Source organism: Palaemon carinicauda, chromosome 26 (genome assembly GCF_036898095.1).
Source record: "Palaemon carinicauda isolate YSFRI2023 chromosome 26, ASM3689809v2, whole genome shotgun sequence".
Lineage (NCBI taxonomy): Eukaryota > Metazoa > Arthropoda > Malacostraca > Decapoda > Palaemonidae > Palaemon > Palaemon carinicauda.
This window is the reverse complement of record NC_090750.1, coordinates 74,232,181-74,258,724: the sequence shown is the minus strand read 5'-3', so window position 1 is coordinate 74,258,724 and position 26,544 is coordinate 74,232,181. Positions and strand designations below refer to the sequence as shown.

At 39.4% G+C, this 26,544-nt stretch overlaps 1 protein-coding gene across 4 annotated transcripts in view; it reads left to right on the top strand.

Annotated features, from left to right (window-relative positions):
• The window catches only part of mwh (multiple wing hairs), a 321,568-nt gene extending 295,230 nt beyond the window's left edge, over positions 1-26,338 (top strand). For all 4 annotated transcript variants that reach the window (XM_068349762.1, XM_068349765.1, XM_068349763.1 and 1 more), the window contains exons 2-9: positions 1,833-2,016; positions 2,630-2,760; positions 5,168-5,262; positions 5,509-5,705; positions 6,545-6,684; positions 8,580-8,703; positions 10,983-11,153; positions 23,087-26,338. In XM_068349762.1, the coding sequence (XP_068205863.1) occupies positions 1,833-2,016; positions 2,630-2,760; positions 5,168-5,262; positions 5,509-5,705; positions 6,545-6,684; positions 8,580-8,703; positions 10,983-11,153; positions 23,087-25,924 (3,880 nt within the window). In that variant the 3' untranslated portion in view covers positions 25,925-26,338. The remainder of the gene's footprint in view (positions 1-1,832; positions 2,017-2,629; positions 2,761-5,167; positions 5,263-5,508; positions 5,706-6,544; positions 6,685-8,579; positions 8,704-10,982; positions 11,154-23,086) is intronic.
• The last annotated feature ends 206 nt before the right edge of the window (positions 26,339-26,544 follow it).

Here is a 26,544-nt window from a genome sequence, read left to right as displayed (position 1 = left end):
ACAAACGCAGATGGGCACCATGCTTGATTCTCTCTCTCTCTCTCTCTCTCTCTCTCTCTCTCTCTCTCTCTCTCTCTCTCTCTCTCTCATAACAGATCTTATGCCAGTCATCCTTCCGTTTTCTCGGTCTTTTGAACTTTTGTTCGGTTGGGGTCATCCTCCCTGGGCTTCTTGTCATTAATATTACACGTCATGGTCCGCTGTTGCACCCGTTATCTCTCTCTCTCTCTCTCTCTCTCTCTCTCTCTCTCTCTCTCTCTCTCTCTCTCTCTCTCTCTCTCTCTCTCTCTCTCTATATATGATGTTTTATGGTGATCATTATATACATTTACTTGTGTATATGGGTTATTGTCATTAGAAAAAAAAATACATACTTGTAGAATTCTATCTGCCATGAGATCTGAGTCTCGGGGAAATTTCTGCTCGAATAGGGATTCGAACTTGCAGCCTAGAAAAATAAGAGTAAAACATTAAACTTTTAGCTATTTGGGCTAAAAGTCTAATATTTATCATTAAAGGAATTTCCCTATGGGTCTCAGATCTCATGGTAGAAAGAATTCGATATTAGAGTACTTGTGGCTTTCATATATATATATATATATATATATATATATATATATATATATATATATATATATATATATATGTATGTATGTGTGTTTTATATTTATTTATGACTTTGCATACATACACATATATTGTATATATAGTGTATAATGTATATATCATACATAATTGTGCATTAACTGTTTATACATAGTTATTATACATTGTTTATGTCTGAGGTCTGGCCAGTTTTCATCACCACGCTGGCCAGTGTGGATTGGTGATAGTTGGAGATTTTCGTCTTATCGCTCACAGCAAACCAACCTAGTATTGGTTGCCTTGACTAGTACAGGTTTTCTGATCATGGTGATTCAGAAACCCTTTCGCCACATCAAGATATCCCCACTTAGAAAGGAATATATATATATATATATATATATTATTTACTTAATTGTTTGTTTATTTATTTGATTAATTTATTTCTTTCTGTGCCCTTAATGGGAAAATTTTTTCCCTTGTTCATGATACAGTTAATTAAGATTACCTTGGCTAAAATCCTGGACAAAAATATTAGGTTTTCTTTAAAAAAAAAAAAAAAAAAAAAAAAAAAAAGAAAGAAAGAAGGTAACTGTTGTAGGTCTTTGCGAGGCTTGAGAACGGCTCGAGATTACATACTCTCACCTCTCTCTTCGTCAGCAGAAGGTGGCGTTTGAGATGTGGTTATTATACTGTACCGTGCGTATTTCACATACGCTCATACACAGTAATGCTATTGTTTTTAACTTTCGCTCTCTCTCCCGCACTAATAGAAAAACCTGTTTCAAGTACGTTTCATATTGTAGGAATTTGTGTACCATGTTGCACCCAACCGTTTGTATATAAGCTTGTTATCTTATTCAATAAAGTCGCTTGCATTCACCTCGCATTTCTGTTATTACCCATCACCTTGCGAAAATACCCAAACTCATGATTATACCAATGGTTGCGTGACCGGCGAAGTTAAGTAATGAATCAAGGCATTCTGGGGTTCAATCTTTCTGATTATATTATTTTTCAATGTGCAATGAGATTGAAGCCCTTCTTGACTCGTTAAAACTACTCTTGTATTACAATCACTATTATGATTGTTGTTAATATGGGTGGTATAGTTATTTATATTGATATTTTGTCGTTATCAGTTATTTGTAAAATTTCTCATTGTTCTGAACTTTTAGATATTGTGTTTTACGGGATGTATATGATATTTATCACTAATGTAACTAATGTTTTTGTTTTGTCATCCCCAGTGTGGAGGATGAGGTGGAGATGCGAGTGTCAGAGGACGAGGGCCAAGTGGACCCCGAAGATGCCACACTGCCTGCCCCTCACCACAGGCCGCCCATCTACAATCCGGAGGATTATGCACACTCCCTGGCCAAGTACGCCCGTATGTCCAACCTATACACGCCAGATATACCAAAAGAAAAGAAGGTAAGCGAGGAATGGGTGTGGTATGCTTTCAAAAAATAAGCTTGTACACGTGTTAATAGTAAAATTATAAATTAATATTTTTTTCAATTGTATTACTTATAAATGGTTTCATTAGAATAAAGTCAAATTATTGCACGAGGCAATAAATACAATTTGTTTGATATATATTTGATCATGTTTTCCAGGTTGTCATTAATAAATTTTGCAACATATGATAAATGCCATTTGAAGTATGGCTATAAACTTATTACTCTACATATAGCTATAAAACTACAAATTCTGTGTGTGTGCCATGTCTTATGTTTTCGGCAATCATAAAATTCCCAATGCTGTATCTTTTCCTTGTGAATTAGCAATGTGGTTGTTGTTTCTAGCTTACCTCACCCTTAGTAAGAATGTTTAAATGTACACGGTTTTCATTACCACCTACCTTCGAATAATGCTCATCATCATAACGCTGTAGTGATTTCATTGCTTTTTAGCATTTCATCATTATGACACTGAGGTGATTCCATTGTTTTTTAGCATTGCATCATTATGACACTGAGGTGATTCCATTGCTTTTTAGCATTGCATCATTATGACACTGAGGTGATTCCATTGCTTTTCACAGAGCAGAGGAAGGGAGAAAGAGAAGAGCGTTGGCAGAGTTGAAGTTCCTCAGGAGATGTCCCTCAAGCAGTTCAGTTCCTTAGCTGAACTCCTCAGGAAGTTGAGAGAAGACCTTAAGATGGCCTATCTCAGGTAAGGTTTTGAATATTTATTTTATATTTGTTTAGTTCTTCTATATTGCTTCTTAATGTAATGCCAAGAATTTAGTACAAACTGTGGTCAACTGTAACTTAATTCTAAATTCTTCTATATACTTTAAAGAAAAAAAAAGTGATACCATTACCCATTTACTCAAACTTGCACAAGTTCGACTCTTAAGGAGCTGGACTGAATATATTTGTGAGGGGAAATATTACAGTATATATATATATATATATATATATATATATATATATATATATATATATATATATATATATATATATATATATATATATATATATATATATATATATATGTGTGTGTGTGTGTGTGTGTATGTATGTATGTATGTATGTATGTGTATATAATATATAAGCAAAAAATATAAATTTAGACAACAATCTATAAATAGAAATTTAGATATAAAGCATAATTCAGTTTGTTGGTAATGTCATGAAAACATTGTACTGTATCAATGTATATAATTATTTAATAACTTGGAAGAGTCCAGTTCTTCATTCCAAATAACCTACCTGTATACTACAGTATTAAAACGAAACTGCCCATCCTTCCATCAAGTTGTAGATCAATTGCTTAACTACAGTAGCAGTTACGTGCAGGATATTAAGTGTATTGGTAATAATCGAACTCCAAATTTATTGTTGATTATGATTGACAAATTAGCAATTTAGCAGACCTATGGAAATGCTTTAGTGTTAAAGATGAAAAGAATAATATTCCTGTTATTTTTTATTTTATCTTTTCTTTTCTCACATTTTGGAATACTGTGAAATATGCTCAAGCTCTCAATACTTGAAAGTAATTTCAAAAAGGGCCAACAGAGTTTGACCACTAATTGCTTAAAGAATGGAGTAATGTTTAAATGGAGATATACTGTTGACTGACGCCCACTAACCATTTTAAATCTTGGGTAACTGATTAATAAGGTTTGGGTGTTTAATTCATGTAGGCAAGAGCGTGTAAAATTAAATCCATAATTGGTCACATTTTAAATCTCAAGCAACTGTTTAATAAGGTTTGGACGTTTATTTCTTGTAAGCAAAAGCTTGGAAAATTAAAACCACAATTGGTCGCATTATAAATCTCGAGCAACTGGTTAATAAGGTTTGGACGTATAATTCTTGTAGGCAAAAGCGTGTAAATTAAAACCACAATTGGTCACACACTGCTCAATAAGCTAGAGATCTTGTTGACACAGCCTGCTTAATCCAACAGCCTGATTTGACAGGCATTAATATAGTCAAACTCGTTGAAAGTCTGAATTTGAAATTCCTATTTGAATTTTTATGAAACTTTAATCAAGTCATATATTTTAGACATACAGTTGGACACAGGAGTCCCTGGCACACCTCCAAAGAAGTGCACCCTGGCGAGTAACTAAACAGATAGTGTAGGAAGAGATTGCAGAGGTGGTAGGTGGAGCTAAACACTGGAACTTGCCGTACAGTCAGGTGTATCTGGGTGCACTTCCTCAGAGGGAGGTTTGCCATGTCTAACTGTACACAGTGTTTTCCTACGAAATCAAGTCTAAGGAAGGATGGCAAAAGTGCATTAACTTTGCAAGTGTGATATTAAAGTTGAGTTGGAGGGTTATAATGATGGTTGTGTTCTCCAAGATCTACATACTTCTCTTTAGCCTTTTTTGGTAGCCTCTTGGTGTCATTTAGCTCATCAAATGTGCTGTGATAACTCTCTTGTGCATGGTAGGGATACTCTTCTATTTATTCAGTACATTTCGTAATAGCACTTTCCTCTCAATACTCAAATAAATAATGTAGCAAAACCACTGGATATCATCTTAGAAACACTGCTTTTATAAAGAAGTATCTAGATGAATATCCTGTAAAGAAACTTGTGATAAATAATATTACCAGGATTGACTACTGGCTACTGTACATCAACTACAATCTACCCCAAGTGCAACTCAAATTATAAAACATACTAAACAGGAACAGGACAGATAAAAGATGTCCCACCCCAGGAAAGGATTACTTCTATGTTAATTGAATTACACTGGCTGCCTATTAAAGTTAAGAGAGTTAAAAATACAGTTTGGGAAATAACCTATCCCGAACCTGATGTCCAAAATATCTAAGAATTGCTACGTATCGTTCAGCCAAGGAAACTTGTAGATACAAGAATAGTAGACACACAATACGCTGTGTGATATGCAAAATACCTAAAAATGTATACCTGTAGGTCATTCGGTTCTCCTGCGTGATAGGACAAGAAAACCTTCCCTTAAAGTATCAAGTTATTGTAATAGAAGCTGCTTTAATTGTTAGTATATGAAATATTCCCCAAAACAATGAATGGACATTTTTTTTTAAGTGAATGCTGTACAGTGCTATCAATTCATGCTTTCAACCTTCCTCAGCTTTGTGAAAGAGTTTGTGAGAGACCCCAATGATGGCGTGACGTTGCTGTTAGATGTCCTCAAGATGATCCAGCTATCTCAGACAGACCTCAATGGTAGTGGTTAAGTCTAATACTGCATAGTTTTTTACTTTAAATACTACGTTTTAAATGAAAGTTGAAACATGTATGCTAATTAATGTACATGAAACATCTGAAGAATTAGTTCAAGTATTCTTTTTTGGCTAGAATTAATTTGAGTACATAACCTCAGTATTTAAGAGCAGTAATTTATGTTTGCTCTTCAGCTGTTATACAGCATAGGTCAATCAATTCCACTGTTCATTTTTTTTGTATCAACAGGATCAGCAAATACAAGAGAACAGCAGATAGCGCTGCGAAGAGCTCTAATTGATGAACATGAGTCATTGTCCTGCCTTCGTTATTGTTTACGTTCCACAGACTCTGCCCTCAAACTTGCTCATTACCACCATGGTTTGTACACTCTGGCTGTGGCTACCATGAGCAATTTAGCTAGGAGCAGGACGCTGTCGTTGCAGGTGTGTTTAGCTAATTCTTTCATGTGATTTTTTTTTTTATTCAGGTTTGAAATTGTATTTGACATAGCCATTAGAAACCACTTGAACTCTTAGACCATGAACCATTAAATATAGTTTGTGAACCTAATCATTTCCAAAAATCTAAAACCAAGCATATGAATTGGCAATTAATGCCCTGCACAATATACTATGCTTTTATTTTAATGTTTCTATCCGTATTTGTTATTCTGTCAATTGCCTGGTGAGAGCAAGTTTTACCTTAGTTTTACTAAATGAACCGGCCAGGTTATTGTTAACCTTACTCTGGGGTTTTTCACCCCAATTATCGGTAGTTGTATAATTTCAACCATTATCCTACTTTTATGTTTAATGTCTTTTTTAAGTTTGTGAACAAAATATATTTTCAAGAATAGTTGATGTTTCACTAGATTGTACTTTTCTTGCGAATTGTATATTAGTAGCTCAAAGAGAATTTTAGTATTTGATAACTATGGTAATATAAAAAAATTTGTGTACAAAATGGGATGAGAATCTGCAGGATTACTGTTAGTTTTTTTACCATACTTTTTGTATTACTAGATACTGTACTGTACCTGACAGCCATTTTTATAGGCTACATAAGTGTATTTCATCTATAGTTCTTGTGCAGTTATGTAGTTGTATGGTAGCGTAGTTAAGATTAGTTCTTGTGCAGCTATGTAGGTGTATGGTAGCGTAGTTGAGATTATTGATTATAAACTGTATGGTCAACCATTCAAAGATAAAATAATCTATTTTGATGCAACCATTTCACTAAAATGTAACCTAAGTTTATCCCTGATGCCATCACCACTTTCCAGTTGCTGACAAGAGCCTGTTTAACATCAAGTGCTGGACACCGTCAAGTCGTAGAAGCCCTCGCTACTTTACGCCTCCGTTTTGCCGAGCCTGTTAAATGTAAATTTCTGGTTGCTATGATGCTATCTCACCCACATCCAAGGTAAAGTGTTCAATCTCTTTTATCAAATGGTATAGTAATAGAATTGGATTTGAAACTAGGTAGATTTTTCTCTAAGGTTGTTGATTTGATTACCATTACAAGGATAATAACAAACAAAAGACATATATGAACAGTATTTTGCAAAACAGTATTGTCCTATTTTTTGTAATAAATTCATATAGTTGCAAATGAAATAATTATAAAACCTGGTTAATAACTTTAAAAGGCCTGGTAAAAGATCTATATAAACAGCTCATCTTACTGTAGAGGAGCAAATTTATTTATGCCATTACACAACTGCACTCGAGCTGTGTTTTATCATTTTTACTTTTCTTCTCTACTAAAAGATAGAAAGGTTAATGATGAACTTTTTGTTTTTTTGTGAAATATTTCAATACTGCTGTACTGTATTTCTAATCGATGCTTATGATTGTATAGTAAGATATGGTATTTTCCTTTAAATTCATGATCTAATAATATATAAAGTTTGTGGGACTGATTTACATGTTGAATTTATGATTACGGGATATATTCTCAAAACAGGTTTAGTTATGAATTTGATAATGGTTTAGAAGTAATCAAACCCTGCATAGCTAGTAAATAGGTAGTAGGACAGAATGCCTAATGACATAATGCCTAAAGACAGAATGCCTAAAGACAGAATGCCTAAGGACAAAATGCCTAATTCCTTAACACGGAGAAAATGCCTAACTTACATAATGCCTAATGGACAAAATGCCTAATATACAAAATGCCTAATGGACAAAACGCCCTCCAGGCAAAATGATCTTATTTAGCATTTTTAAATAAACTAATCGAGATTATTAAAAGATTTTACAGTTAAAACCCATATAACTATCCAACAAACTGTTGATTATTTTACTTTTCTTTTTGCACTTTGAAAAGCCAAAAAAAATTATTCTTCTTTTCCACAAACAAATTTCTTTATCAATCTTTTCAATTTTTGTAAGAATAGAATAGAATCAAATTTGCCAAAAACTACAAACTATCTAGAAGGATGGCACCATGCTTTTAACAAGAATGTTTCAATTACTCACCCAACTCTCTCTAAGCTTGTAAAAAAAATACAAAACTGAACAAGCAAGGACCAAGTTTATTCTCGAATAGGCCGTCTTAGGTGCAAATGTTAAAAAAGTTAATAAGAAATACATTCGAGTAAATGAACGGATCAAAAAAATTCATGCAACTTGCAATAAGGATGAAGGTTTATGCTATCTAAGGGCTATGGCACATAATTTTTTAATTTTCTTCAATTCTGGTAAATAACCTATTCATGATTAGATAAATTTCTATTCATTCTGTTTTATGTTTTAAAAAAAACTAATATTTAGTTTGTATTATTTTTTTTAAAGAGTTATTGTTTAATAAACACTTTTGTTACAAGTTTTTTTTTTCTTTATCCTTGAGTCCCATAGATATTTCATATTTTATAAACATGTTATCTATGAGTCCTCCTTAATGCCAAATAAATGCTAGACAAACTCCAATAAAGTCATTGAATTTCATAGCAGTATGAAGCCACCATGGCTGAGGTCAGTATTCTATAGAGTGCTGAGCTATCTAGTTCCCTTTTTTTTTTATCCCTTTTTAGATGTTTTGTCCAGTAGGCATTATGTCCGTGTTGAGGAATTAGGTATTTTGTCCTTAGGCATTCTGTCCTTAGGCATTATGTCATTAGGCATTTTGTCTGCTCACGAGTAAATAGAAATTGAAAAAAAGAATGTTTTAATTAGTTTTCTACATTCATAATTTTTTTTCATCAAATCCAAACGGGATTTATTGACTTAATATAAAAGTAATGGATTTAAGTTTTGTGTATTCCATTTGAAAGTGTCACCACAGAATTCCCACATTTATTGCAATTTGACTTTCAGCTTTCAAGTGTGGAGTCTGAGATTTATCAATGCCCTTATGTCATCGACCACAAGTTTGAGGGAAAAGATCTACATTCAAGAGGAGATGGCAGAGGCTGGTTTTGATGCCCAGGCCCTTAGAAAGGTATTTCAGAATTAAAATTTTATTCCCATTGCTATTTTCAATTTCTTTATAGTTTCTCTACATTCATAAGTGTTGTTACTTTGCTCTTGCAAAGTACAGTACTGTATGTATAAATTGGAAATCTTCTTTAGATTATTAATGGAGATTTGCATATAGAGATTTTATTTTGTGGATGTTATCCTGCACTTTTATTGAAATATTTGTGGCAGTATCTAGTAGATAAAGTTTTTTTTTTATGTAATACCCCAGTTGGTATTGGTGGACATGGATGTGGTTTTGGAAATTGCCACTAAAGTGTAAAAAAATTTATACACGAGTTAATTACTTGTTTATATTGTTTAATTTAGGTAAAATTTTGAAGTAATTATATGTCACCTCCAAGTCAATTATGTATCTGTTAAGAAACCTTATTCACTGTTGCATTATTCTTAACGCTTCCTATTAACTTCTATGGGTTTTTTTTCTTTAATTACTCTATTTGTGTAATTAAAGTATTTATCATTTTTGGCAGTTCCTAGTGTTATGGATAGTGAACTACTTTCTTTTGGCAGTTCCTAGTGTTATGGATAGTGAACTACTTTCTTTCATCTTTTCTTTTCCTGAGTTCTTCAAATATAGGAAAAGGTTTGTGTTTTTTTTAACTAAAGCCATGGGATTTTTCAGTAAAATGCTTATTCATCTACCATGCTGGTGTAATCAGGTTTTCTGCTTATCCAATCCGAACCCCGTTTTAAACACAACTTATCTTCCTGTTCCATTGTTTGGGTCTTTGTTTCTCATCCTCCCATTGTGCAAGGTAGTTTTTTCTCAGCAGATTTGAAAATCATTTAGTTAATATGAATTTTGTGGCTTAATTACATGATCTACCTTAGTTGTTTAGTCTATAAGAGGACTTGCCACCTTTCAGTAAACTTGTGTTATTTGTTTTTGTGACATTTCTGTGGCGTCTTGTCTTCAGGTTCATTAACTAAAGAGACTTGAAAAATGCTTTGGAAGCTCCCCTGGCTTGTTGTGGTGTATAGGAGAAATTCTATATAAGGGCACAGCGTTTCATCCTGAGACACTAAATTTAGGCAGCAGTAATCAAGACTAAATAAATTTTTGGCGAAAAATTATTTCCCTCTTTCTGAAGTCTTTGCTATTTTATACCAACATTCTTAGTGACACCAACAAAGAATAGACTATCTAGTTCTGAAGATATTCTAATAGGTACTGTATTACACAGTCAATCCGTCCAAGCCAGTGGACCTTGCAACTTTTGCATTCTTAGAACTTTTGTATTTTGTCATGGATTTCTGGTGTTTAAACATTAAGAATCAATATACTTGCTCTTATCAAAACAAGTGCTTCAGGACTAAAAATCCCTTTTTAGTGTCCGGATTCTTATATTTATGTAAAGGGCCTAGGGTACAGTAATTGGAATTGAAGTCACTTTAATTCACAATTAAAGTCTTTTATGTGAAATTCATTGTACAGGTTGTGATAAATATACTAGAATAATTAACGATCTTTTTATTGTATTTGAAGTTAGTTATGCCATTTTTCTATTTTTTTTCTATTGATACAGTAGTCAGATCATTCATTTATTACTGTATATTTGATGTTATAAACGTACATAAGCAAGTACTGTTTAGTGTATACTAGCAGTTTAATTTTACATTTTAACAGTTTCAAAAGTCTAAGTATTAAATACATAAAGCATATTGAAAATCTAACCACTATGTGAATTCAGTTCATTAATAACTTCGATTCTAAATTCCCGTAAGTTTAGAAGTATACTTCTCATCCTAATAATATTACATTTTTAACAACGTATAGGTTACAATTAAATTTTTCATTTAGTAAACTCAGATATTAACATTAAAGAAATATTATCTATAAATATTACTTGTGATTTATGTTTCCTTGAAAAAAAAAATGAGTATAAAACAAGGATTACAGTATTATAATGGAAGGGAAGGTAATTTCAATTAATGTGGTATTGCACAAGAGGCCTTTGCACATTAGAACACAAAACATATGTACAATTTTTATTATGTTAGTTCTTCTGTTAATGAAATGCTAATTATTCTGTTAATTTGTTCTACCTGTCTTCATCTACAGTATTACTGTAAAATAGAATTGTTTTGATTAGTCTTTGATACAGTTGCTTTATATTATTCTCATTAAAGCAAGTTCATAATGGTTGTCTATTAAAGAAATTTTGCAAAATTTACTATGTAGCTTGCACCCAAATATAATGTTGTCCACAGCTAATACTATACTTTAATTTTTCACAGATCATTGAACGTAGTGGTTCGGATCATCTTCAGCAACAAGCACTAGCCGAACTTGATCGTTGGTCATCTGCTTATATTGATATAGCCAAATATGAAAATGAGATGAGTGGACTGAGAAACTCCAACAGTACTCTTCAGGATGAGCTCAAGAAATTAAGGGAGGCCAACATGGTATGAAACCTTGACTTTTGTTTTGTGGCACTATTTCACACACACAACTTATAGGTATATAAAGTACTGTATAATTGCCACTTTAGTGAGTAGCCCATTTGTGTGCTAAGGACTGCTTCATTTGAATTTGGTTTGTTCCTATAAAGATACAAAATTCTGAGTCATTTATATGGATTTACTCCTATGTCGATTTTCTAATACCAGAAAAAAGAAAAGGTGCCTAAATGCTAACTATGTAATTAGGTTACTTGCAAACTCCACTGTTAGACAGTGTTATGTGGTGCTGCGAGGCAAGCTTCACTTTTCTCTTGGTTGAGTATAGAGGCTGGCACCCACTTGCCGTTCTACGATCATGACTTGCTCCACACTGGATTATCCTTGCAGTGCTTTTTGTGCTTTGTTGTGCCATGTCTAATGTTGCAAGTGTTATGTGGACTTGCCCCGGCTGTAATGGTCACCCTAGTGGCACCTTCAAGAGTCGGGTCAAAATATATCCACATCACCTTTGCCCAAACTGCAGTAGTAGGCGGTGTTCCATAGAGTCCCCTTGCGATTTTTGTAAAGTGGCCTTCCTCCCAGTGGGAGAAAAATTCTCGTCGTAGGAAACAAGCTAAGACATCGTTCTCCTTCCTTGTCTTCTTCCTTATACTGCAAAAAGCTTAAGTTCATTTCTGAACCACAATTCTCTCCAGTCCATTCCTCCTTTTCCGGATATGCTTACTTTAGTGATCACCAATCGCTTCCAGAGACTGATCCCCTGGCTACAACCCATGTATTTAATGTGTGCAATACAATCCTAATCCTTGAGTCATTAGTACCAGATTACTCTGATCTACGTAGGTCTCCCTTGCCACCCACTCGCGTACTAGGGGGTGAGCCCTTTATGGTGGAGTTTCAGCAGGAGGACTTTTTGCTTCTGGAGGTATCTCTTTTTAAAGTGTCCAAAGTCTCCCCTTGTTCTCTTCTGAGAACAATACACTCAAGTCGAGACTGCCATTTCCCCATATACTGAGGTGGCCCTGATGGTAGGTCCTTATCTATCACCCACTCATACACAAGAGTCTGGCTTGCCTTGTACGCTTAGGGGTCCTCGATATCGATTCCTCGGAAGAATTCTTCAGCCTTGTCTCAGAATTCTCCTGTCACTTATTCTGACACTACAGATATTCTCAGGAGTGTTTACGACACATACTTTATTGGTTTGGCTGATATGTCAGAGCTGTCACGTCATTCCCTTCCAAACAGAGGAAGGCTAAAGTCATTACTGTATCTACTGGCACATGTCAACAACATAATCTGTGTGCTTCTGCATACTCAGGCTAACATTTCTGTACATGCCACCATTCTTGCACATGGTGACATCACAGAATGAGCCACCATTCCAATGTGTATGCATATCCCTCCGCGCAATGACTATGACGTCATTTCACAACCTAGAGATGTACGACCTGATCTGGCACAAGCATGTAGACTTGCAGATGTTGTCTATGACTGTATGCATATCAACCCCAGTTGAATACCAAATAGCCTCTACCTCTGGAGCCCATTTACCTCATTTGGACCCTACCTATCCATTTTAAAGACATAACAATGACAAACCTACTATTTTACTGGTCTACTTAAGCTGATGTTTTCCCTATACTGTATTTCATATTGCTCCTAAGGGCTCACATACTGCAGCTCATCCAAAAGCTTCCTTTTCAAATATTTCTACATTTCAGAATCAAGAGAGGAAAAGGTCACTAGAACCCTTAAACCCTTTAAGGCAATCCCAGATACCTCTCATAGGAGAAGTCCCAAATGACCTTCCTCAGAGAGGTCTTTTTAGTTTCTCAGATTTAGGTCTGAGAAAGAGTATCCTGCTGCTCCCTCTTCCTCTTATAGAGGTAAAGAGCAATGCCGTAGGAGTAACTATGGTTTCTCCTGATCTTTTACAGTGCTCTCTTCTCATCATTCTTGGAATGATAATAAGAGTAAGGATCTTCATGGAAGAGCCAAGTCTTCTAACGTAGGTCCCAAGACACCCAAGACAGGAGCTGAATTAAGAGGATCATAGCCTGATCGCTATTAACAACTTACTGGACCTCATTGCACGTGCAGGCCCTAGCTCTGCTGATGTGGCCCCATCTAGGTTTCAATGTCCAGGTCTCAAACCACCCACTTTTTTAGGATTATGAGCCTTATTCAATGCTTGGCCAGTTTGGGTTACAAGTAGGCATTGTGCCGTAGATGCGATTTTCCCACGATTGCAAAGCACGAGACACTGTTTTGACGTACAGCATCTCTAACCATACTCTCGACATTTGACCTGTTTGATAATAAAGTCTCAGCTCTCGAGAATTCACCCAAGTCCAGCAGGTCCTGAAAACTTCCTCCTTTGGCACTTTCTCATCAGAGGAAGTTTTATGTTGATTCTGAGGACTCTCAAAAGTCCTCTTCCAATTGATCCTGACATTGCCAATCTCGTACCTAGTATATCAAGTGATAGGGGTTGACTAACCTCCCGTCTACCTTTTCTGCATCTGAAATGCATAATATATAGGTTGCTGCCATGTCTGCCATCCAGGCCTGATCCTGGTTGGATCACTGATCAGCAGTGTTCCGTTTTTACTGTGACAGCGAATATGAAGAATGCGGACATTATCAAGCAGTTTGAAAATCTATCTAGATCTGGTGCCAGAACTCTGGAGTTTCTACTACACCAGACAGTTTCCCTGTGGGGCAACTGCATCCTAAAGAAGTGTGATGCTGTTTTGGCCAGGTGCACCAAACAGTTGTCCCCCAGAATAATTTGAACATGGTGGATTTCCCCTTGCTGTTTCCACCTACAGAAGTCACTGTAGCAATTAAAAAGGCTAACCAGTCTTAGTTTATGAGGAGAACTGTGGCTCCAAGGATGTCTGACCCTTAGCAACTTCCAAGGAATTACCCCTTCAAACAGCTTGCCCCACAGAAATGTTTGTAGCCTCCTACAGACATCCAGCAGCACAGGAAACAGGACTACCAGACAACCTTTCGCCGTAGAAGACACCCCTCCTGACAAAGTCGAGTCGTAGAGGCTCTCACTAGGGAGGGCAACTCCCCCCTCCTCACCACCACTGGGGGATGCATACAGAGCAATTGGGGCCAATCCCTGGACGGTACAAGATCTCCGTTCAGGGTATCGAGTCCCTTTCGTGGACTGTCTGCCTTGTTGGCTCGGACTTGGATAGCCTGGCTATATTACTTGAAAGGCTCTACAATAGACCTACCGTACATCTACAGGAGGAAGTGTCCAAGATATTGGCAAAAGGGGCCGTAGAAGAGGTCGTATACAACTTCAAAGGCTGTTTCAGCAATCTATTCCTGGTAGAGAAACTGGCAATCTATTCTTGGTAGAGAAACTGGTGGATGGGGGGGGGGACGGCTGGAGACCCATCATAGACCTTTCCCACTTGAACCTATTTGTTTTGCAGGCAAAGTTCAAGATGGAGACCCCGGTAACAGTTCCAAAGGGCATATTCCTGCCTCTAAAGTTATGAGCTCTCAGTCTCTTCTATGAGGAGAAGGATAAAGATTCAATATTTGGTCCATGACCTTGCGAATCCGAGTCGAGAAAATGTTGTTGGTGATCCTTCTCTTGACTTTCCCTGAGCTGACGAATAGTGCTGCCACTCGTGGGGCAGCTCTTGTAGTTTCCTTTGAGGTAGGGCCTCCATTTTCTATTTGACATAGTAACTTTTATTCTGGATCATTGGTCATGCGGTGAAGAACTCCCAGACTGAAGTGTTCAGATTCTGGGATCTGAGCTGCCTGAAATGAGGTTGAGCTTTACCTGGTCCATAGTCATGAATGAGACACATTAAGGGCATCCCATGGGGTTTGCAGACTCTTGGCCAAAGCCAACACAAGCAGGAGACCTGTCATTGAGGTCGGGTGAACATCTGCTGCTTGGAGTCTTGGATGGAGGTCTCTTTTCTGACTATGGTCTGTAGGCTCGAACTCCGTATGAGGAGTCACTGTAGCAACTGCCGATGTAGAGGAAAGGTTAATTCCTTTTAGTCTGATGGCGAGGCTCAAGGACTAGAGGTGGCCTTTCATTGCTGAGACCGAGAGAACCTTCCTCCCGAAGATACCCAAGGAACTCTCCTAATGCTGGCATAGTGGCATCGAGGGGATGGATACCCCTTCCATGATACACACTTACAGTCCACTTAACCTGGATGGCTGAAGCCGAAGATCTATGCAGAAATCCAGACATACTCTTTGCAACCTGTTGCGGAAGAGAGACTGGGAGAGGAGAAGCTGGATAGGTTCCAGGCGTGAAGTCATAGCGAAGATACCTCTTTGTGAAAGTTGCTTGTATGTCACCGTGAGAGTTGCTGAGGGGATTCTCTAAGGATCTCCGTCGAGAGTTGCAGATGAGTCAATTGGGCTGGGCAAGACGAATCTTGCTGGCGAGACGAGTCTGTTGGGCAAGGCAAATCTTGCTGGAGAGACGAGTCTGTTGGGCAAGACGAGTCTGATGGCCTGTTCCCAAAGATCAAGGGCGGGGATGGATGAAACCAATTCTCGTAGGACCTCTCAGGATCTACATCAGTAAGTAAGACGAGTCTTCTAACGAGACAAGACTGTTGATGACGTGGCCTGCTCTGAAGGGTAATGGCTGAGTATGGGTGAACCCAATCCCCATCAGAGGAAACCCCGGGAGGGGAGACCAACCAGGAAAAGAAGATTCTCTCACGGATGGGAAAGGCGACCACCGTTTGCTGCCGCTGTTGGCAATCCTTCCAGCAAGCAGGAAGATTGCTGCACAGTGGCTGATGGAGGGACTACTCTCTGGGCAGAGGAGTAGATGAACTCCTCTCTTCACTTGAAGAATCCTCCGAACCGACTCTGTTTCCCATCCATGAGTTCTAGTCCAAGTTGAAGGAGAAATGAGTCGGAGCTCAAATCCGAGTTCTCCACGAAGGAGGGGTACCCCTTGTCCGTAGGAAGGTTGCCCTAATCACTGGGAGGTTTAAGAAACAATTCTGTTCAGACTGACCAGAACCTGGTGGGTTTACGAATGCTGATGCTCCGATGAGCGATGAGAAGCTCGAGAAGGAGAGTGTCTGGATGATGGTCTCGGATTTAAAGGAGTTTGCATACGGCCTGGCAATGGAAGCAAGTTGGCGAAAGCTTTGGAACTGGCGAATGGTAAGTCACAGGAGAACTATGCAAAGCTGGAGAGAGATGAGCAACTGTCAAATTACGAGCTGCTGGTGATCATCGCGCAGCTGGCTAACTGAGATACTGGCAAACTGTGAGGAGCCGGAGAATGACGGGTAACTACCAAACGCTTAGTAGTGGGAGATCGGCGAGACATTGGTGAATGACAAGCTGCCAGAGAATGATGACCAGCTGGTGATCAATGGGAGGTAGGCAAACGGCGAGCTGTTGGCAATTTGCGAGAAGCCAGAGAATGATGAGTCACACGTCAGTGACGAGAAGCTGGAGGACTGCGAACAGTCTGCGAACCATGAGCTGCGGGAGTTCGACGAGCAGTTGAAGAATTTGGAGATTCAATGGCAGCTAGCAATCCACGAACAGCTGTCAGGTGGCGAGCCAAAGCCTGTTGGCGAGGCTGACGAAATTAGTCATGGTTTTGCGCAACCTACAAAAAGCCAGTCATTCCTTTTCATTCATGCAGACTAAAACTGGGTAACAATACCCCCAACCTTCTGCTACTAGTCCAATAATGACCTTGAGGTATACCACTACAGTAGCTGTTGTGCAGCCACCACAGAACCAATAGAGATGGTATCGAGTTGATGTGGGTCACGTCTTGCCGGAGAAAGGTTGTGAAATTCACCTGGAGCATTCACACCCTTGCTTGTAGAACCTGCGTCACAGAGTAATCTGCTTTGAAGGGCCAGGGGGCCGATGTGTTGTATCTGGATTCAGAGCGTAATTGATGACTCGGTGAATCCAGCAAAGATGTTTTTGGTGATCCTCTTCTTGTCTCTCCCAGTGCTGACAACAAGAGAAAGCACCTGGGTGGGCTGTTGCCGTTCTCTTGAGGTAGTCTCAAACCTCATCCCGGGTACAGTAACAGATGATCTGGATCGTCAGTTACCGAGTGGAGACTTGTTGTCTAGGATCCGTCACCTCTGGAGACTGTCTTGGCAACAAACTCAGGGACAAAACCGAACATTGCTTTTCACCCTTCTCATGAATGGATGATATTGAAAGAGACCATGAAGTTCCACAACTCATTTGCCCGCTGTCAAAGTGTGTGGGAACACTGTCTTCTAAACCAGGCGAGCAAGTTCCTTCTTGCTTGTTGATGTGAGCCCCTATGTGGTGTTGTCGTTCATCACACCACTGAATGGCCCATCAGGAACTTAATAGGCTATTGATGGACCGGAAGTTGATCTTCATCTCTTGAGAGATTTAAGTGAAGGTACTTTCAGACTCTGTCCAGAGGCCTGAGGTCCCTCCTTCCTTCCTTTTGATGTGTCTAAGCACAACATCAAGTTCGGGGGGTGGGTGGGGTGGATGAGAAGGTTACACTTCTCCGTAGATTCTCAACTGCCACCCATTCCTTGATGTTCGTCCAATCTTCTGGTCGCATGGGGATCAGAATGTCCGGGGAATAGAAGACCTAATTTCAATCGGACTCAAGTCGTCACTGGAGATAACGAATCCTGAGACGTTGGAACTAGACAAGAAAGGGATGATGGGTGTCTGAGAAGAAATTGTCACTCTGGGCTGGGAGTTCTTCTCGTCTTGAAAAAGGATCTTGTGACCTTTCTAACCCTCATTATCCTGTCTTTGATAAGAAGGTTTTTGTGGAGATTGAGGTCTAGAATCATTCCTAGATATACCCGTCTTCTGAGAGGGAAGTAGGGAAGAGTTCCCAAGGTTTACCATGATCACCAGATCCTAGTAAAAAGACTAAAGAAATTTCAGTGCTAACGCAAGGATGCCACCGAGTCTTCTAGGATCAGTCAGTTGCCCAGAAAACGGAGGAGACTGAAGCCGATCCTGTGAGCCAAGGATGGGTGCTGTGAAAAGACTGAAGCACAGTGCCCTGAACTGGTGTTTTTTATTATCTAGACTGAATCTCCGATACTTCCTTGAACATGGATGGTTTGAGCCTGGAAATATGCGTCCTTTAGGTCCCGCATGGACATTAACCCAAGGGATAGCTCCTTACGGATCCTCTCGCATGGGAGTTTGTTGATGCTGAGGTCTTGACTCGTGGAGGAAAGGATGGGACGCAATACCCTGTGTAAGGATTCTTCCCTGGGAGAGAACTCCTTTGACTGATAGAAGTGGGGAAGGTAATGCTTGACTTTACTATTGCCCTGATGGGATTAATGCTATTCTTTAGAACAGCATTAGTCTGGCAAACATTAAGGCTGGGTATCGTGGCTAATGTGCAGTTGGAGAGTGCTCGCGAGTAGTCACCTGTCAACAAGCCGCTGATGGGGGCTGCCGATCGATGTGATGGCGAACGGTGAGTAGCGAGAAGTGTGGTGTTTGCCTTCCGATCTAGGGAACCACGGGTAGAGGTTGACTGGAGTGTGAGTGACGAACTGCTGGTGAACAGCGAACTGCCGATGATCGATGAATCAGCGATCTGTGAGCTGAAGATGGTAACTGACAGGCAGACGGAGGCTGTCTGGTCAGTCAAGCCAAGGAAGGTTGGCGATTACTGAATTGGCGATCAGCTTGGAAGAACCCTGAGAAACAGCAGAATGGTTTAATGATCGTTAGTTGGTGATCAGCGAGCCATTGACAATCAGTGCTAGATCTAGGATTGTAAGAGGTCAACGAGCTGAGGTTGATGATTGAAGATAAACGAGCTAGTAATCAGAGATCTAGTGATCGGCGAGCTAGAGATCAGTAAGCTACTGACTGGTTATCGACTAGCAATCAGCACGCTACCAATGGGAGATCTTTAGCAATTGGCAAGACTGGAGGTGGTCAATGATTGATCAGAGAAAGATGAGCTAGCATTTGGTGATCTGGCGAGCTAGCGATCAGCCGGATGATGATTTCTCATTGGTGGAAGATGAGATAGTAATCGGCAATCGGCGGACTAGTGAACGGTGGTCAGAGAATTGATTGACGAGCTGGCAATTAGAGATTAGCGAGCTAATGATAGGCAATTCGCAACGTCCAGATAGTGTTTGCTGACAGTGGTACTGTCAGATAAAGCTCCTGAAGAGAATGGGACCAAGGATTCCCTGTGAGGAGTCTCGACCGATGGTAAATGCGGTTGACGCCTTGGAAGATGGAATCTTAGGGATCTTGAACCCTTCTGTGAAGCCTCTTCCCTCTTTTCCCGGCAGGCGCGCTGTAATGCATTTGCAGGGAGGGGAATGGGCAATGGTGACCTGTCAAAAAGTTTTCCTTTTCATTCTTTTTGCCTCTAACGCGAGGGCGCAGGAGAGTACTGGAGCGTCGCTGAGCACTGGCGAGCAGGCAAGCGCTGTTGCGCAGGCGAGTGCTGGCAAGCCGGAGAGCGCTGGTGCGCAGGTGAGCGTGGGCGCGCTGGCGAGTGCTGACGAGCTGGAGAACACGTGTGCAGAGAACGGTGCTACGCATGAGAGCGCTGTTGCGCTGGCGAACGAAGGTGCGTGAGCAAGCTGGCAAATGTTGGTCCTTAGACTGGCAAGAATGTGCTGGAGATCACTGGGGTATTGGAATGCACTGATAAATAGGCGAGTGCTGAGGCACCAAAGGGCGCTGAAGCGCTGACATGCTGGTGAGCAATGAAACTCTGGAAAGCGTTGAAGTGCTGGAGGGCGCTGACGTGATGCCGGTGAGTGCTGGTGTACTGGAGGGCGTTGGCGCGGCACGCAGCTAAACACTTAGGAGGTGCACCACGAGCAGGCAGACGATGAATAGGAGACAGGAACGGTGAAGGCAGGTCAGTAGGTCGGCGTGAAGGTTGAAATGGAACCAGGATGTGCCCTTTGGAAGGGCGAACATCCGCCAATGGCAATCATGAACGATCATCCACAGAAAAGTCCAGGACCGAAATCCGAGGACGAGTTGCAGCGTCGTCAGGAAAAAGTCCAGGAACAGGCGAAGGTCAAGGGCCAGAGGACGATGGAAGAAGAGGCTCCTCTGCGGGGGGGAAGGCTGCTTTGCTGAAGAACCAAAGAGGTGTCTCTTCACCAGAGGTGAAGGCGTACTTCTAAGGAGAAGGGATGACGCCCCTGGGGGCCGGTGGATCAGCAAGCTGATCTTCAGGAGTAGCAATCCTTCGAAGGAGTCTATATGAGTGGCCCCTCTCGCGAACAAGAGCAGAGATCATTCTCAGGAAAGACTTGCCTAAGACTATGCTCTGCTCCCCGAAAGAAGAGAGACTCAACAAGGGGGGAGCGTAGTCTAGGCAAAGACAGCAACAGCAGTCGGAGTCGATGAAGTGATGAAGATGCAGGGAAGTTCTACCACGGAAGGGAGAAACAACCCAACATCTGGGAGGAAAACTCTACTGCGGAAGGAAAGGGTTAGTCCAACCGCTGAAGGCGAACCTACTGGCAGCGCTTTAAGATGATCTGCCAAGAGCGCTGCCTGAGGAAGCATAACCGGAGCTAGTTCCTGGAAGATGAACTGCTGATCAGGAGCTACCATGGGCGTACTTCTAAGGAGAAGGGATGACATCCTTTGCAGGGCGGTAGTGACAGAAGATTCCATAGGCATGAACGAAACAGCTCTACTTTGTCGGCTCTCTTAGTCAAATGAAAAAGAACTGCATTGCTAACTGAGGAAAAATAGAATTAAGTTATATAAAAAAACTCCCTAGTCCGCGACGGGAAAGGAGACCACCGAGAGAACAAACATAAAATAAGAACTGTGCACTCCCTTCCCCAGTCGACATCGACGGGAGAAGGAGAGCAGAGAGTAACTGTAATAAAACAAGAATTACAATTATTTAAATCTGTTATAAATATTCACTTATCGGAAGAACAACTGGATCTTCCGGCGGGAAGTGTTCCCAGCGGTGAAGAAGCTGAAAAGTTAAAATACAATTATAATTTCACTTAATTAGAAAAACAATCGGAAGAGCAACCTAACCCGTGAATGGGAAAGGTGGTCCACACTCCCTTCCCTCAGTAAATCCATATGTTCCCTGTGGAAGAGGAAAAGACGAAGACAATAGTTGAACGAGGAAGGTCTAAATGATGACTATTCCCTTGCGGTGGCGGCCGAGTCAACGGCAGGTTATCCGCCGATGAGGTGACCGATGGACAAAGGAGGAGAGGTTGGAAAGGTTCCCGGCCTTGCGCAAGTGTCTTGAGAACGTGCCGTATACGTTATCACACACAGCATAAACACTGAAAAGGAAACTTACAAAATATATATATACAAAAATATATATAAATTATATAAAAATGTATATAAGAAAAAATTAAATTAAGACAAAAATTAATGGCAGTCCAAAATAGACGAGGAGGAATGGCGGTAACAACCGGTTTCCATCCAAGTCAAAAGTAAAAAGTGAGGTAAATCACAGGTGTGGGAGTGGTAGCAAGCTACCTCTACCCATACCCCCCAGTAACTAGCTGAATGGGTAGTTAACCCTCGATAAAATTTTAATGGCTCGTTCTTTCAGCTGCACCGAAAGTAACACCACTAATAAATAGAGTAGGTTTGTATTCCAGTTATGGAACAAATGGATTTTCAACACAATATTGCATAACCCCATGAATGTTGGCATTTGAACTTGAATGCCTTTAAAAAAAAAAAATAATACACTTACAGTAGATCTGGTATACAAAGATGAAACCCCTCCAATGCTGGCTACACCTGAAAGTGCCCAAAAAAGTGATTTACTAAAAAGTTTCCTTAATCCACTAGCAGGTACATCATCAGAAAGGCATTGTAATGATGGTAATTTCATGTCCTCTTTAACATTATTATTCTTTATGGGTGACTAAATGCTGTTTTGAGCAATCTTCATCCAGTTATTTACAACAGATTTCACACAGTGCTATCATTGGAACCTTTAAGTAATCTCTGGAACCTCATTATCATAATCTTTCATATATTCACCTGGTCCTACCTACCAATCAATCCTTGTGATCAAATCTTCCCAAGACAAAAACGTTAATCTTGCCTTCATGGTAATGTTAACGAATATTTTGTATACATACTGTATCTAGTTTTTCATAAAAAAAAGGATGCTCACTTGAGTATCATGTTACTCTTTAATATATCCATACTGAGGTTTGAATAGAGTATTGGAAAATTCTCAAATGATCTATCAGTGCCCTGAAAAAAAGGAAAATATTAGAAGCTGCAATAGACAAAATCAATTCTGCAGATACACTATAAAAAAATAAAAATTTAATAAATTGGATTTTTTCCACTTTCCTTTTAATTTAACTATCACTTCCAGGCTTGCCCATTATTTTACTTCTCCAGCATAATAGCTTACTGACAGGAAGAGTTACACAGACTATTTGCTCGTTTATTTTCAGCCCCTCTGAGTGATTCACTCCGCATCAGTATAGGCTGAGGGGAAACTAGTTTGATTAAACTATGTATATTGGGCATATTAAAAACTGTACAGTACTGTAGTTACACATTCGATGGGCATATTAAAAACTATACAGTACTGTAGTTACACATTCGGGAGTACTCATTTTTAAATATATCGCTACTGTAAATAAACATACAGGATAATGTAGTTCTCTTGGCTATTTTGTAATTACTTTCTCCCTGTAAGATTAATGGGTAGTATTTTTAGTAAATCTATAGTTCTTTTGTGTTCTGTAACTTACATCAATGAATAATGGATGTCATGTGCAAAATGATTACCAAGGATTACTTACAATTCTAATAAAAAAAAAGAAACATCGATTCCTTTTATTGAAAAAATCATGGTGCTGTACTTTGAAAGCTAATGAAAGATATCTTGCATATATTTATATATTTTCTTTCTTTTTCAGAAACTCCTTGAAGAAAATGTTCTGCTTAAAACTGTAGGCAGTGAAGTTGAAGAAAGATATGCTGCACTTCAAAGGAGACTCGAACAAAATGGGATTCCTGCTGCACCTTCTCCAGCTCCTTCAGTCAGTGACTCTGATCTTTCATCGCTAAACACTTTTAGGAATGCCACAATGCATCGGAATTCTTTGTCTCCCTTGCGTAGTGGTGGAGTGAGGACAGATGTGATGGAGACAGACTCTGTCATTTTTAGTCAAGGAGGAGAAAGATCTCTCACTCCTATTTGGAATGGAAGTCCTAAATCATCATCTTCACACTCAGCAAGTAGCAAAATGTCAATAGCTTCAGATGAAACTGCCATATCATCACGACCTGTGTCTGCATCTAGTTCATCAGACTTGACACCTATGAATAGAAGCAGAAATCAGTCCTCATGTTCATCAACCCCAGAGCTGAGAATGACATCACCCTTGAGGAGCCTCAATGCTTCCCCAAGTCGAAATTCAGATGGAAAAGAAAGCCGGGAAAGGGACAACAGTTCCTGCAGCAGAGTAAGTTCATCACAAGAACCAGAAAGAAAGAAGTCCCCAACAGAAGAAAAATTTAATGAACATATGCCCCTCACCCTCACTGATATAACATTCCGTAATGAAAGATTACCTTTCCCGGAGGAGATCAATGTTACTGAACATGGTCGTTCACCACCTGATGGAATGGTTTCTCCTCATGAGCCACTTCGTTTTTCAAGACACAAGAGCCGCCAACGGCAAGTAACCGAGGAGAGTTCCACATCTGGAATAGAGTCAGATGCTCAAAAATCAGCTAGCCCTGGCCCAAAAGAAAGCAAAGGAAGTGGTTTTTCTTCCTCAGCTTCACACACCCCATCCCCTAGGTCTAAATCACCATCAAATACAAAGAGAAAGGCTCCTAAACCTCCCTCTGGCACAGCAAGCCCATTTTCATCTTCAACATCCTCTCTTTCTTCTTCTTCCTCCACCTCCTCCAATTCAGGAGGAGAACGGAAGGATCCGGAATATATGAATGTTCCATTCCACGACTCATCTCGGAGCAAAGGCTTAAGTAGGTCACCTATTGATAAACCTCGTAGTGGCAGTGATGAGGGTGACCTGGATTACGAACGTGATGTCGTGGTGTATGAAGCAATCACTGTTGCAAATGATAGAATCTTTATAGATAAAAACAACACCCGGGGCTCCCATGGCTCCAGTAAGAGTCAGAGCTCAGTTGAGACAAAGGGCAGCCTAGAGTCGAGGGAAAATGAGGACCCAAATGGAGATGGGCCAAATGTTCGCGAGTCTGTGAGACATTATGAAAATTTAGTTATGATGTCTGACCCAATAGAAGTAACGAAATCAGAGAGTAAAAAAGGCTCAGACAAAACTGATTTGCTGAAAAAAGAAGACAAAATTGATAACAAGGATGGACGGGGGGAACAAAGAGAGAGAGATAGTAATAAACTTGCTAGGAGAGATGTTAGTGAGAGAGAAGTAGAGGCAGTTATGACTGGCCTTGAAAGTGTTTTAAGAAGTGCAGAGTCATCATTAAGTCTTGCTTCTCAAGAAACTGTAAAAGAAAATCCATTATTAAAGGATACTTTTGAAGATCGTGCAAGCCCAGAAAATATTGTGACTGAAGAATTGGAAATTGTACCAACTCGCGTACCTCATTTGCCATCTAGGTCACGTTCTAGAAATTCCATAGTAGGAAATGGAAGTCAGATAGATCCTGTTCTTTATCTTGAATTTGAATCACCAGCTGAAACTAGCGATACTGAAACACTTTTAAGAAGCAATCAACCTTTGCCAAGCCCTCGAACAATTGAAACCGAATCAACAACTTCATTTGGGTATGTGAGACCAGAGAAATCATTGCGACGACACGAGACCTTTATGGATCGTAGCAGTAGTGAACGAGAGAGTAAAGAAGAGCGTAAACGAGGAATAAAGAGAAGTGAAAGCTTTCAAATGGGAAACAAATCAGATTATAACAGTCATCGTTCTTATTCACCCAAACGAAGAGGCTCTATGGATTTGTTGGTGCCACTTGAAGAGAAAGAAATTCACATCAGTGGTAGGACATTTACCAAATACACACCTCATGAAGTTGAAAGGAGAAACCGTGTCAATGAACTCATCACAGCTGAAATGAACCGTCGGAAAAATCGCAGTATGGAGGATCGTCTTGATCAATGGTTTGACAATCATGGGGAGGAAAAGGATTGGACTTTGAAGTGGAAATATCCTGACATATCACGTGACAGAGAAGATAAGCAACCTCGCCAAAAAAGTAGCCGAAAACAGGAGAGCAAATCCCCTAGTCATGCAGAAAATAATAGAAAATCCTCAAAGTCCAAGAGCAATGAGAACTCTTCACCTTCAAAATCTACAGATAATAAAAATTTAAACCCAAAATATACCTCGGCAGAGACATCAGGGCCTGTTTCAAAATCTTCAAGATCTGGAAAGCAACAAAAGTTTTCCACTACAGAAATCATCGCTTTTAATGGCTTCAAGAATCCAACTGGTTTCCGAGAGAGTGATTACGGACCAAATTTTATGCTAAACAAACCATCTTCCAGATTGCCAGATTTTTCTGATTATGGTGGTCGTGATTATCCTCCACCTTCTCGCAATCGTACTGCCAGAGAAAACTGGGGAGGAAATGGAAGAGAAAAAATTTTAGCTGGAAGAAGAAAAGTGGAAATTGATCCGGATATTCCCACACCAGATTATTCAGCTACGCCTTCTGGGACATTGAACAATGCCATAAAGCCTTCTCCATCTAAACATATATTAGATATGCCCTCAGGACTTTATTAATTTGTGGCTGAAAAGTGTACAGCTATGCTTCTTGTAAATAAATTTTACTAATTTCATTTATTCCTTTGAAGTCAAAAACACCATTAGTTTTGAATTTATTATGGAATATTAATAAATAATTACTTAAGTATATTGTGATGTTTAGGTTTGGCAGTAAGTGTTTGATTTACAGTCAAGTGTGCTTGAAAAGTGTGGTAATGTTAAATAATGTGTGTATTAATGAATTAAGTGCAATACTCAACTTTTTCATTGTAAATATTATATATCCTGTATATACATGTTTGAGTACAGTAGTTATATACATAATTTGACTTTGTTATTGTAAACTTTAGGAGTTTATTAGTGTTAAAACTATGGGATTTTATTCAATATATGATGAAAATATACAGTGTTAATATATTTATGTAAAGATTACAGTGATTATTATTTCAAAGAATATTACCTAGGTCATATAATAAGAAAATGAAGTGGTGTAAGAATAATTTGCAAGAGTTACTAGGTCACATGTTAAAGCAAACATTTATTTTATTTCAAATTAACTACCTGAAAAAATGCAAATGAATCAAAATAAAGTCTGTAAATAAGACAAGTGAATCAAGTTGAAGTTTTTGTAAGGAAGC